Here is a 14413-nt window from a genome sequence, read left to right on the forward strand (position 1 = left end):
ATTCCACCTTCCTGTTTTTGCCACCAAAGTGGATAACCTCATATTTATCTACATTATACTGCATCGGCCATGCATTTGCCCACTCACCTAATCTGTCCAAGTCACTCTGCAGCCTCTTAGCATCCTCCTCACAGCTCACACTGCCACCCAGCTTAGTGTCATCTGCAAACTTGGAGATATTACATTCAATTCCTTCGTCTAAATCATTAATGTATATTGTAAGTAGCTGGGGTCCCAGCACTAAACCTTGCAGTACCTCACTAGTCACTGCCTGCCATTTTGAAAAAGACCCGTTTATTCCTACTCTTTGCTTCCCAACCAATTCTCTATCCACGTCAATACATTACCCCCAATACCATATGCTTTAATTTTGCACACTAATCTCTTGTGTGGGACCTTGTCAAAAGCCTTTTGAATGTCCAAATACACCACATCCACTGGTTCTCCCTTATCCACTCTACTAGTTACATCCTCAAAAAATTTGAGAAGATATTTTCAAGCATGATATCCCTTTCATAAATCCATGCTGAATTGGACCGATCCTGCCACTGCTTTCCAAATGCGCTGCTATTACATCTTTAATAATTGATTCCAACATTTTCCCCACTACTGATGTCAGGCTAACCGATCTATAATTCACTGCTTTCTCTCTCCCTCCTTTTTTAAAAAGTGGGGTTACATTAGCTACCCTCCAATCCATAGGAATTGATCCAGAGTCGATAGAATGTTGGCAAATGATCACCAATGCATCCACTATTCCTCGGGCCACTTCCTTAAGAACTCTGGGATGCAGGCTAACAGGCCCTGGGGATTTATCGGCCTTCAATCCCATCAATTTCCCTAACACAATTTCCTGACTAATAAGGATTTCCTTCAGTTCCTCCTTCTTGCTGGACCCTCGGTCCCCTAGTATTTCTGGAAGGTTATTTGTGTTTTCCTTAGTGGAGACAGAAAGTATTTGTTCAATTGGTCTGCCATTTCTTTGTTCCCCATTATAAATTCACCTGATTCTAACTGCAAGGAACCTACATTTGTCTTCACTAATCTTTTTCTCTTCAGATATCTATAGAAGCTTTTGCAGTCAGTTTTTATATTCCCAGCAAGCTTACTCTCATACTCTATTTTCCCCCTCCTAATTAAACCCTTTGTCCACCTCTGCTGAATTCTAAATTTCTCCCAGTCCTCAGGTTTGCTGCTTTTTCTGGCCAATTTATATGCCTCTTCCTTGGATTTAACACTATCCCTAATTTCCCTTGTTAGCCACAGTTGAACCACCTTCCCAGTTTTATTTTTACACCAGACAGGGATGTCCAATTGTTGAAGTTCATCCATGTGATCTTTAAATGTCTGCCATTGCCTATCCACCGTCAACCCTTTGAGTATCATTCGCCAATCTATCCTAGCCAATTCACGTCTCATACCATCTAAGTTACCTTTCTTTAAGTTCAGGACCCTAGTCTCTTAATTAACTGTGTCACTCTCCATCTTAGTGAAGAATTCTACCATATTATGGTCAGTTTTCCCCAAGGGGCCTCGAACAACAAGATTGCTAATTAGTCTTCTCTCATTACACAACATCCAGTCTAGGATGGCCAGCTCTCTAGTTGGTTCCTCGACATATAAGAAAACCATCCCTTATACACTCCAGGAAATCCTCCTCCACCGTATTGCTACCAGTTTGGTTAGCCCAATCTATATGTAGATTAAAGTCACCCATGATAACTGCTGTACCTTTATTACACGCATCTCTAATTTGCTGTTTGATGCTGTCCCCAACCTCACTATTAGGGCAGGTGAGGTAGGTTTCAAGGAGTGTCTTAAAGGAGAAGAGAGAAGTCGAGAGCTGGAAATATTTAGGGAGGGAAATCCAGAACTTAGAGCCTTGACAGCTGTCGGCATGGCCACCAAAGCGCTTCACAGCCAATGAAGTACTTTTGGAGTGTAGTAATGTGGGAAAGATGGCAGCCAATTTGAGCACTGCAAGCACCCACAAACAACAATGTGATAATGACCAGATAATCTGTTTTTTTGTTTTGTTGATTGAGGAATAAATATTGGCCAGGACACCGGGGATAACTCACCTGCTTTTCTTCTAAATGGTGCCATGGAATCTTTTACGTCCACCTGAGAGAGCAGATGGGGCCTCGGTTCAACGTCTCATCTGAAAGATAGCACCTCCGACAGTGCAGCACTCCCTCAGCACTACACTGGAGTGTCAGCCTAGATGTATGTGCTCAACTCCCCAGAATGGGACTTGAACCTACAACCTTCTGACTTAGGGGCAAGAGTGCTACCCACTGTGCCACAACTGACATTAAAATCAGGGTGCTCAAGAGGCCAGAATTGGAGGAGCACAGATATGTGTTGTAGGCCTAGAGGAAATTATAGGGAGCGGTGAGGCCATGGAGGGATTTGAAAACAATGATGAGAATTTTAAAATTGAGGCGTTTAACCAGGAGTCAATGCCAGTCAGCAAGCACAGGGGTGATGAGTGAACAGGACTTGGTGCGAGTTAGGACATGAGCAGCAGAATTTTGGATGACCTCAAGTTTGTTGAGGGTAGAACGTGGAGACTGGCTAGGGATGCATTGCAGTAGTCAAGCCTAGAGGTAACAAAGGCATGGATGAGGGATTCTGCAGCAGATGAGCTGAGGCAGGGCTGGAGTCAGTTGATGGTACAGAAGTGAAAATAGCTGGTCTTAATGATGGCGTGGATATGTAGTCAGAAGCTCCTCTCAGTTTCATATATGACACCAAGGTTGCAAACAGTCTGGTTCAGCCTCAGACAGTTGACAGGGAACGGGATGAATTTTGTGGCTCGGGAATGGAATTTGAGGTGGAGTTTATACGAACATATAAAAAAAAATGTATAGAGTAAAAGCAGCTGGTCTGTCGAGTCTATCCTATTCGGCCATGTTGCAACTAGTCAACACAACCCCCAATGCTCCCTACTCACCAGCAATCATATAATCTCCCAGGAAAGGCAGAAAAGCAGAATTTTCTTCTTTTAAATAACAATTAGGGAAACAAGAATTCTGGGAAAATCCTGTCCCACCACCAAAAGTGATCAAATATGAGTTCCGGAAGATAACCATGAAGGCAAGGTTCATGATTCCAACATCCCGCTTACATAGGCATAGACATAGACATAGAAAATAGGTGCAGGAGTAGGCCATTCAGCCCTTCGAGCCTGCACCACCATTCAATATGATCATGGCTGATCATGCATTTCAGTACCCCATTCCTGCTTTCTTTCCATACCCCTTGATCCCTTTAGCCGTAAGGGCCACATCTAACTCCCTTTTGAATATATTTAACAAACTGGCCCCAACAACTTTTTGTGGTAGAGAATTCCACAGGTTCACCACTCTCTGAGTGAAGAAGTTTCTCCTCATCTCGGTCCTAAATGGCTTACCCCTTACCCTTAGACTATGACCCCTGGTTCTGGACTTCCCCAACATCGGGAACATTCTTCCTGCATCTAACCTGTCTAATCCCGTCAGAATTTTATATGTTTCTATGAGATCTCCATTTATACCAACAATATGAGCCTCCTCCAGGAACTCTTCTTGATCCGTTTTGAATATTTGCAGTGAATCTGCACCGACTGCATGTACCAGCAACTTATTCCAAAGGTCAATAGCCCACTGTGAAAATAAATTCTCCAAATATCTAACCTAATTCTATACTAATGTCACAGATACGCTGTCGCTCATTCTCCATAATTTATCTAATTCAAATAATCACATGCACATAGTCTCGTCCTTTTATCATTTTAAATGCATCAATGAAGTCTACCTGAACTCAACACATTGGTAGAGTAAAATGACGTAGCTCCCTGACCCTAACATGGTCACAACGGGATTTTAAACTAGGTATTAATCTAGTGGATTTCATCTGAATCTTTTCCAGGGATACTATATCTCCCACCATGTGAGAGGACCAGAGCTGGACACAGTATTCTAGATGGGGCTTAACCAAGGTCTTTTAAAGCAGTGATCCATAAAAATTTAAAGCATCACCAAGCACCAAATAAAGCACAAAAAGTAATAAGCAATTAATTAACAAATAAAATATATGGAACCCTGCCCCTTAGCACCAAGACCAAAGTAATAAGCAATCAATAAATAAAAAATAAAAAAATAGAAGGAGCCCTGCACCTATAGCACCAAAATCAATCAGTAAATAACAAATAAAAAATAGAAGTCCTACCTTGGGGAACGCAGCGGGCCGCCGATGAGGGAGGGGAGGGGGAGAGAGGAGTGGGGGGGAGGGGGTGGGGAGAGAGGAGGAGGGGGGAGAGCAGGGGGGGAGAGAGGAGAAGGGGGGGGAGGTGGAAGTACACCTTGCGAAGCATGTCTAGACTGATGTCCGACATTGCATCAAACACCCGCATGAATCCTCAGTTCATCTGGTCGAGAGTTACAAACCCAGACCCACAATCAGGCGTCAACACTGGTGGATTCAAGAACCATCACCACATGCCCCTCCCACGCCAAAATTCCATCTTGATTTTCTTAGTGTTTCTAAGTGTAAATCCCCTAATCCAAGGCTGAAAGGAATCAAATCATCTTTTGACATGAAGGGAAGATAACAATCAGATGCCACACTCTGGTTGCTGATGAGGGAGCCCATTTGGCCAGGGCTCGGGACGGCGTGCTTCAGGCCCCTCCCACACAGCCTGCAGCGCGCGTTTGCAGAAACGGCCTGTCAGGAGTTACCGCACATGTGCGCAGATAGCACGCATGTGTAGAGGTCCCGGCATTGTTTTCAGCGCCGGGACCTGGCTCCGCCCCCAATCCATTGGGCCACGCTGCGCCACGACGGAGGAGAGGCTGGGGAGCGGCCAGAATACGGAGGTCCTTTTTCAGCGCGCCTGAAGGCGGGCAAAAACGGCGCAGCTCGAATGAGGGTGCCAGAAAAACAGGTTAGGGAAATTCTAGCCCATTATAATAGAGCGATAAATGAGTTTCTTTGTAGATGCGGAAAGCATTGTTAGAGATGCTATAAATGCCTGGAACTGTACAGCTGCTGATTATGTTTAGGAAAGATGACATATATTAATAGTTTGATTTTTATGGATCACTGGTGATATTTCGGAGCAGCAGAAGAAAATAAATGTTAATAAAAAAGACAAAGAATCAGCCTATGTCCTTTGTGCATATTCGGTGTGATTTTTTTAAAAATAGAATCTTTCGTGTACCACTATTTTTTTTTATCAGAAAAAAAACAATTAAAAAGCCAATTTCTTTTTCTGCCGGATTGTGACATATCTCATTGGGATAGAAATTGGTTATTGCCCATTTTCAAAAGCCGTGTGTGTCTGAACTGGGAGTCCCAAAGCTTGCCCTAAATTGGGCATTGAGCCTCATTTCAGTACTTTTGATAAGATTTTCCATTTCAAGGGAAACAACTTGGGACACTATTCTTACCAACAGCGGCCCTCAAGTAAGTCCAGGGTGTGGGGGGATGGGTAAGGAAGTGTAACAGCCAGGAAAGGGATCGCAGGCCAGCAGAAGCCCTCAGAAGTGCTGTTAAGCCGGATGGAGCAGAAATGCTCCGAAAACAAGCATTAAGCTCCTCATTTGCATATCTAAGGTGCCTTACAAGAAATAGGAGCAGGAGTAGGCCACTTGGCCCCTCAAGCTTGGTCCGCTATTTAATGGCTGATCTGATCTTGGCCTCAACTCCACTTCCCTGCTCCCTCCCCATAACCCTTGACTCACTTATCATTCAAAAATCTGTCTATCTCCACCTTAAATATACTCAATGACCCAGCCTTCACAGCTCTCTGGGGTAGAGAATTTCAAAGATTCACGACCCTCTGAGAGAAGCAATTCCTCCTCATTTCTGTTTTAAATGGGCAACCCCTTATTCTGAAGCTATGCCCCCTAGTTCTAGATTCTCCCACAAGGGGAAACACCCTCTCTGCATCTACCCTGTCAAGCCCCCATAGAATCTTATACATTTCAATAAGATCACCTCTCATTCTTCTAAACTCCATTGAGTATAGGCCCAACCCATTGGAGTTTGTAAAATGACACCTGTTTTAGGTCACCGTCGGGGTTGACTGGGAAACTGTCCAACCCAGTTTGGGGGAAGATGCAGTTCAGGCATCCTTTTGGTGCAAGAGGGTCCAATTTCTCCCCCATTTTTTCCCTGCCTGGTTTGCTGGGGAGAGGGGACGGGATGGTGAGAGTATCTGTAAACTGGGTTCATATGTTGGGACAATAGTATGCAATGAAAGGAAGAAAGATTTTTCTTCAAATATGCAGTTGTATAAGAGCTGTGAATCTTTCTTTGTATACTGGCATAGAGTAGATCAAAACCATTCCCTGCATTTTGTCTTGTGGTAAGCAACAGTCTTTAAATTGTTCAGCTTATAGGGCTCAATTTTGCCCAAGCCTGTTTTCTGGCATATTGCCAGAGTTACGCCGGGTTTTTAGGTCCAGAAATGCGCCAGAAATAATTGTACTAACTTTCCCCGATCCTTATACTGCAATCCGGAGCCGCGCAGCATGTCCAGTTGCCTCGGGGGGGTGGAGCCTGCTGTCTGCGGCAAAAAACGCAGCCGGGCCTTCTACGCATGCGCGGGAAAAAAAACTTATGTTTTTGACATCGCTGTAATGGACGCGCATGGGCAGTACAGCTCCGAGTTGGCAATCGGCCATTTTTAAAGAGCCAGTTGTGTGTGTGAGATTGAGTGGGTAGTGCAAGTCTTGTACAATTATATAGAAAACAAATATACTAAAATAGCTCATGTGGCAACCAGTTTGTGCCTTTTTAATACAAACATGGTGGTTCAGGGGGAGATTTCCTCTGTTTGCTCCCAGTCCGCTCTGCTCCCCGCCCCTAACCCATGCCGAAGGGCTTGCCGTTCTGTCCGCTCCCTCCCCCTTCAACCCTGGTCCGCTCCCCGTCCCTAGCCCAGGCCAAAGTGCTTGCCAGTCTGTCCGCTCCCTCCCCCTCCGACCCTGGCCCCCGAGTGCCCTCCCAGTCCACTCCGCTCCGCCCCTAGCCCAGGCCGAAGAGCTTGCCGTTCTGTCCGCTCCCTCCCCCGCCAACCCTGGCTCCGAGTGCCCTCCCGGTCCGCTCCACTCTGCTCCCTGCCCCGAGCCCAGGCCGAAGGGCTTGCCGGTCCGTCCGCTCCCTCCCCCGCCGACTCTGGCTCTGAGTGCCCTCCCAGTCCGCTCCCCGTCCCTAGCCCAGGCCAAAGAGCTTGCCAGTCCGTCCGCTCCCTCCCCCTCCGACCCTGGCCCCGAGTGTCCCCCTGGTCCGCTCCCCGTCCCTAGCCCAGGCCGAATGGCCTCCTCCGATTTGCTTACCTGCGCCGATTTCTTTAACTCTCCGCAAGGGTTTTCTGGAGAGGCCACATACGCTGGCCTAAGCAGAAATGGAGTAACTATCAGCTGGCCAAAGTTCACTAAATGGCCAGAATTGGCGTAGGTGGCTGGTTACGCCCCTTTGGATGAAAATAAAATTCCCTAAAAAAATGTAACTAAATGAGTTACGCTGGAGCAAATTGATTGGGGAAACTCTGGATTTTTAAGTTAGGCCCAGCTTGTGCTCACTAAAACCTTACCTTAATAACTTTTTGTATTCATTTACTTAATTTGTGATTGGCAAAATAATATTTCGCCATTGGTGTAGTTTACATTTTTATGCTTGCTTCTCACCAGAAATATTTTTGATGCATTGAAATCACTAACATTAATGAGAAGACCAATAAGTTGAAATTCAAATATATGGGTGATGTTGACAAGTGATAGTGAAGCATCCTTTCTGTTTTCCATAGACCTATCTTCATTTAACCATCTAGAACTTGATGCTTCATTGTCATGCCCTGGAACAAGAGATGAAACTTGTGCTCATTGGGATCACACAGTTGAGCTTTATGTGTGCTGTATTCAGAACAGCTCATTCTGCAATCTTGAACTTGGAAGATGGATTACGCCATTCCGCAGGTAAACCGACATTTAATGTATGTATATAATTAGTATAGTATGCAGACAAAGAATCATCGCAATTAGCACAGTAGGAGCCATTCAGCCCATCGCACCTAAATCAGTGCTTGCTCATCAATTGGAGCTATTTGTTCCAATTCCATTTCCCCATATCCACTATATTTTGAATTACTTACCTAGTTCCCTTTTAGACAATTTTATAGTCGCTGCTTCAGTCATCATCATAGGCAGTCCCTCGGAATCGAGGAAGACTTGCTTCCACTCTTAAAATGAGTCCTTAAGTGGCTGAACAGTCCAATACGACAGCCACAGTCCCTGTCATAGGTGGGACAGATGGTCGCTGAGGTAAGGGAGGGTGGGACAGGTTTGCCGCATGCTCTTTCCGCTGTCTGCGCTTGATTTCTGCATGCTCTTGGCGATGAGACTCGAGATGCACTTCCTCCACTTAGGGTGGTCTTTGGCCAGGGATTCCCAAGTGTCGGTGGGGATGTTGCACTTTATCAGTGAGGCTTTGAGGGTGTCCTTGTAACATTTCTTCTGCCCACCTTTGGCTCATTTGCCGTGAAGGAGTTCCAAGTAGAGTGCTTGCTTTGGGAGTCTCGTGTCTGGCATGCGTGCGGACAATGTGGCCTGCCCAATGGAGCTGATCAAGTGTGGTCAGTGCATCAATGCTGGGGATGTTGGCCTGGTCGAGGATGCTAATATTGGTGCGTCTGTCCTCTCGGGATTTGTAGGATCTTGTGGAGACGTCATTGATGGTATGTCTCCAGCGACTTGAGGTGTCTACTGTACATGGTCCATGTCTCTGAGCCATACAGGAGGGCAGGTATTACTGTAGCCCTGTAGACCATGAGCTTGGTGGCAGATATGAGGGCCTGGTCTTCGAACACTCTTTTCCTCAGGCGGCCGAAGGCTGCACTGGTGCACTGGAGGCAGTGTTGAATCTCGTCATCAATGTCTGCTCTTGTTGATAAGAGGCTCCCGAGGTATGGGAAATTGTCCACGTTGTCCAGGGCCGCGCCTTGGATCTTGATGGCAGTGCTGTGCGGCAAAGACAGGCTGGTGGAGGACCTTTGTTGTACGGATGTTTAACGTAAGGCCCATGCTTTCGGACGCCTCAGTAAATACGTTGACTATGCCCTGGATTTCAGCCTCTGTACGTGCGCAGACGCAGGCGTTGTCCACGTACAGTAGCTTGACGACAGAGGTTGGGGTGGTCTTGAACCTGGCCTGGAGACGGCGAAGGTTGAACAGGTTCCCACTGGTTCTGTAGTTTAGTTCCACTCCAGTGGGGAGCTTGTTGACTGTGAGGTGGAGCATGGCAGCGAGGAAGATTGAGAAGAGGGTTGGGACGATGACGCAGCCCTGTTTGACCCCGGTCCGGACGTGGATTGGGTCTGTAATGGATCCGTTGGTTAGGATCACGGTCTGCATATTCTCGTGAAACAGATGGAGGATGTTGATGAACTTTTGGGGGCATCCTAAACGGAGGAGGACGCTCCATAGACCCTCGTGGTTGACGGTGTTAAAGGCCTTTGTAAGGTTGAAGAATGCCATGTATAATGGCTAACGCTGTTAGCTGCAAAAATCATGTCCGTTGTGCCCCGTAGGGGACGAAATCCGCACTGTGACTCCGGGAGGAGCTCCTCGGCCACAGGGAAAGACTGTTGAGGAGAACTCTAGTGACAACTTTCCCAGTGGCTGATAGCAGGGAGATTACTCTGTAGTTGTCGCAGTCGGACTTGTCCCCATATTTTAAAGATGGTCACGATCACTGCATCTCTGAGATCTCCCGGCATGCTCTCCTCCCTCCAGATAAGAGAGATGAGGTCATGTATTTGCGGCAGCAGTGCCTCAGCAGGGATTCCATCTGCTCCCGTAGCCTTGTTGTTCTTAAGCTGTCTTACAGCTTTTTCTACCTCGTGCAGTGTTGTGGTACAGCATTGCATGTTCTCTGTGAGTACTTTTTTTCTAAATGCCCTCTGCATTCATCTAGTGATAACCCTGAGCCTGTGCTTCATTGTCACCAATTCATCAAGCTGCAGAAACAAACTTTCACTATTTACCCTCTCAGAACCTCTGTTAGAGTTGCCTTTAATCTTCTTTGTTCTGCAGAAAAAGGGCCCAATTTTCCAAACTCTTTTTCATAACTTTAAGGGGTCGAAATTCAGTACCGCCATTTTTGAGGCGCTGTCACCACCTGAGTGCTGATTTTAGCGGCGAGCGTTAGGTGCAGCCTCAAAATGCCAAATTCAGTTTTAACGGCCAAAGATGAGAGAGCGGCGCTAAAAGTGGCGTTGCATTCTCAGGAGGCCTACTGTGGCATGCGAGCTGGAAAAACGGGGAGAAAAAAAAAATGAAAACTTCTCCGAGCCCCACACATACTTCCCCACTGTACAACTAATAAATAAAAGATGAAATAAATAAAGAAAAAAACTTACCTTGATCTTTGGGTGATTCCGCCCGAGCACCACAATGTTCCCTCCACTTTTTCTTGGCTGTACAGACGCCTGGCCGTTAGGCCTCCGTACATCGCAAATATTGCGTAAGTGGCGCCAAATTGTACGCTGGATGATGTCACCACGTGGGTGGCGTTCGAGGGCGTAGCATTACCTCTTGGCACCGCCACCAATGAGCAAATCAATTTCCACGTAGACGTGGACGCCGCTCACCTTTGCCGCCCATTAGCCACCCATCACCGGCGTTAACGGCAGCATTATCAAGGGAATTTCGGCCCCTAACGTCTTATCCCTGGCATAATTTTAGTGAGTTCACTGTACCTTTTCTCTGGTTCTATATCCTTTCTATAATGGGTGCTCAAAACTGCATGCAATACTCCTGCAATCTAACCAATGTCTGCACAAATATGCGACAAAGATCTCCGGAGTTTGAGTTCTGAAAGCAAAACAGTTTAATTATAGCAAAATTTATTACTTCGCAAGCCAAAAGTAATGCAGATTTGCAAATTAACTGTAATTTGTTGCCAAGGAGACTGCATATTTTCAGTTAGTCTTATGACTTAAGATGACTAAAACAGAGTGAATCTGCTTAAAAAAAAATTTCTTAGGGACATTGCAGGTCTCTTAGGGATTGCAAATAAACTTATCAGCCGCATGCTGATGGGATTTTTGTGCGTTGCAGGAAGGATAAATTGTCTTTGGAATACTGGAGTGGTTCCAAACAGGCAAGTGATCATTCACTGATAACAGGAAAGAAAAGAGGGAAAACTGCAATGTTGCTTCGGTTATTTGCCTACTGATCATCATCATCATAGGCAGTCCCTCAGAATTGAGGAAGACTTGCTTCCACTCTAAAAGTGAGTCCTTAGGTGGCTGAACAGTCCAATACGCGAACCACAGTCCCTATCACAGGTGTGGTTAGGGAAAGAGTGGGTGGGACTGATTTGCCGCACGCTCTTTCCGCTGCCTACACTTGAATTCTGCATGCTCTCGGCTGTTGTGTATGGAGAAAGAGTCAGACTGAACACTGTGAGCTCAAATTAAAGTGTGACCTTAGTCTTTTATTGCAGGTCACCAGAATGCCTCTCCAACCTGTGAAGCCTCCTTAAATACCTGTGCTCCCAAGGGATTATGGGATCCCTTGAGACTCCAGGGGATGAGCCCTCTGGTGGCTATACAGAGTAAATACAAGTTTACATATATAACAACACTGCCCCCCCCCCAAAGTCAATAGTGTAACTATTTACAATGTGAATCGATCTGGGGCCCTTCTTGCCCTGGTTGATCATCTCAGTGTGAAAGCTGGTGTTGTTGAATCATTTGTTGGGCCCTCGCTGGGCTGCTGTGCAGCTGGCCTTGCTGGGCTGCCTGGTGTGTTGGGTCCTGCTGGCCTGCTGTGGATGATGGGTTCTGCTTCGTGATCAATCGTGGTGCCGGTTGCCACTGGTGTGTATGTTGGGGGATCAAAAAAGGTAGGGTCCAAGGTAGGTGCTCAGGATAGTCCGTGAATCTGAGTTTGATTTGGTCCAAGTCTTTCCGGTGAATGAGTCCATTTGAAAGTTTGACCCGAAACACCCTGCTCCCCTCTTTGGCCATGACAGTGCCAGGAAGCCACTTGGGACCTTGTCCATGATTTAATACAAATACAGAATCATTGATTTCAATCTCACGTGACACATTTGCGCTATCATGGTATGCATTTTGTTGAAGCCGCTTGTTCTCTACCTGTTCATGTAGATCGGGGTGAACTAACGAGAGCCTCGTCTTAAGTGCTCTTCATGAGCAATTTAGCAGGTGTGATCCCAGTGAGTGAGTGGGGTCTCGTGCGGTAGCTAAGCAGGACTCGGGATAGATGAGTCTGCAGTGAGACTTCAGTTATCCTCTTCAAGCCTTGCTTGATGGTTTGCACTGCTCTCTCTGCCTGACCATTGGACACTGATTTAAATGGGGCAGATGTGACATGTTTGATCCCGTTACGGGTCATGAATTCTTTGAAATCAGCACTGGTAAAACATGGCCCATTGTCACTCACCAGGACATCGGGTAGGCCATGTGTGGCAAACATGGCCCGCAGGCTTTCAGTAGTGGCAGCGGACGTACTAGTCGACATTATCTCACATTCAATCCACTTGGAGTACGCCTCTACAACCACGAGGAACATTTTACCCAAGAACGGGCCTGCATAGTCGACATGTACCCTAGACCACGGTTTGGAGGGCCAAGACCATAAACTTAGCGGCGCCTCCCTGGGTACATTGCTTAACTGCAAGCATGTATTACATCTGTGAAGGCAGGACTCTAAGTCCGCATCAATATCGGGCCACCACACGTGGGATCTGGCTGTTGCTTTTATCATTACAATGCCTGGGTGGGTACTGTGGAGGTCATTGATGAAGGTGTCTCTGCCCTTCTTGGGGACCACTACTCGATTGCCCCACAGAAGGCACTCTGCTTGTATAGACATTTCATCTTTGCGCCGCTGGAACGGCTTTATCTCTTCCTGCATTTCCACTGGGACACTGGACAAGCTCCCGTGAAGCACATTGCTTTTGACTAGAGATAATGAGGGGTCCTGGCTTGTCCAGGTTTTGATCTACCGGGCAGTGACAGGTGATTGTTCACCCTCAAATGCTTCCATAACCATGGCTAGATCTGCGGGCTGCGCCATTTCCACCCCCGTGGTGGGCAATGGCAGCCTACTGAGAGCATCGGCGCAGTTTTCTGTGTCTGGGCTGTGGCGGATGGCGTAGTTATAGGCGGACAATGTGAGCGCCTATCTCTGGATGCGGGCCGACGCATTGGTATTTATCTCTTTATAGGGATATAAGTGGCCTCTGGTCAGTTTCCAATTCGAATTTTAGCCCAAACACATATTGATGCATTTTCTTTACCCAATAAACAAACGCTAACGCTTCTTTCTCAATCATGCTCTAGGTTCTCTCAGCCTTAGACAGACTCCTGGAAGCATAGGCAACCAGTTGCAGTTTCCCGAAATCATTAGCTTGTTGCAATACACACCCGACGCCATATGACGACGCATCACATGCTAGTACCAAACGCTTACATGGATCATACAACATAAGCAATTTGTTTGAGCATAATAATTTTCTCGCTTTTACAAAGGCATTTTCTTGGCTTTTGCCCCAAACCCATTCGTCCCCTTTTTGTAGTAAGACATGCAGTGGTTCTAACTGTGCTGCGACCCGGTAAGAAGCCAAAGTAGTTCAGCAGTCCCAGAAACGACCGCAGCTCCATCAAGTTCTGTGGCCTCGGTGAGTTCTCGATTGCCTCCGTCATCGCATTGGTGGGCCAGATGCCATCCACTGCAATCCTCCTTCCCAGGAACTCCACTTTAGGCGCCAGCAAAACGCACATCGAGCGTTTTAACCTGAGCCCCACATGGTTGAGTCGACTAAGAACCTCCTCCAGCTTCTGCAGATGCTTGACTGTGTTCCGACCTGTGACCAAGATGTCGTCCTGGAAGACCACAGTGTGTGGGACCGACTTCAGTAAGCTTTTCATGTTTCTCTGGAATATCGCCGCCGCCGATTGGATTCCAAACTGTTATAAACAAAAAGACCTTTGTGCGTGTTGATGCAGGTGAGAACCTTCGATGATTCCTCCAGTTCCTGTGTCATGTAGGCTGAAGTCAGATCCAGCTTCGTTGCAAAGAGGTCGTCGGCCTTTGCTAGTGGGTATTGGTCCTGTAGGGAGAAACGATTGATAGTTACTTTGTAATCGCCACAGATTCTGATGGTGCCGTCTCCCTTGAGGACTGGGACAATAGGATTGGTCCACTCGTTGAACTCGATTGGGGAAATGATGCCCTCTCTTTGCAGCCGGCCTAGCTCGATCTCTACCCTTTCTCTCATCATGTATGGTACTGCTCTCGCCTTGTGATGAATGGGTCGCGCCCCCGAAATTAGGTGGATCTGCATTTTTGCTCCTTGGAATTTCCCAATGCCTGGTTCGAACAGCAAAGGAAATTTG

General features: G+C 46.7%; 1 protein-coding gene across 1 annotated transcript in view; it reads left to right on the forward strand.

Moving 5' to 3' along the window:
* Positions 1–14413, forward strand: part of LOC139264118 (uncharacterized) — a 416942-nt gene that overhangs the window by 214070 nt on the left and 188459 nt on the right. Inside the window, exon 8 of the mRNA XM_070880210.1 lies at positions 7796–7964. Within this exon, the coding sequence (XP_070736311.1) occupies positions 7796–7964 (169 nt within the window). The remainder of the gene's footprint in view (positions 1–7795; positions 7965–14413) is intronic.

This window comes from Pristiophorus japonicus, chromosome 5, assembly GCF_044704955.1.
Source record: "Pristiophorus japonicus isolate sPriJap1 chromosome 5, sPriJap1.hap1, whole genome shotgun sequence".
Classification (NCBI taxonomy): domain Eukaryota; kingdom Metazoa; phylum Chordata; class Chondrichthyes; family Pristiophoridae; genus Pristiophorus; species Pristiophorus japonicus.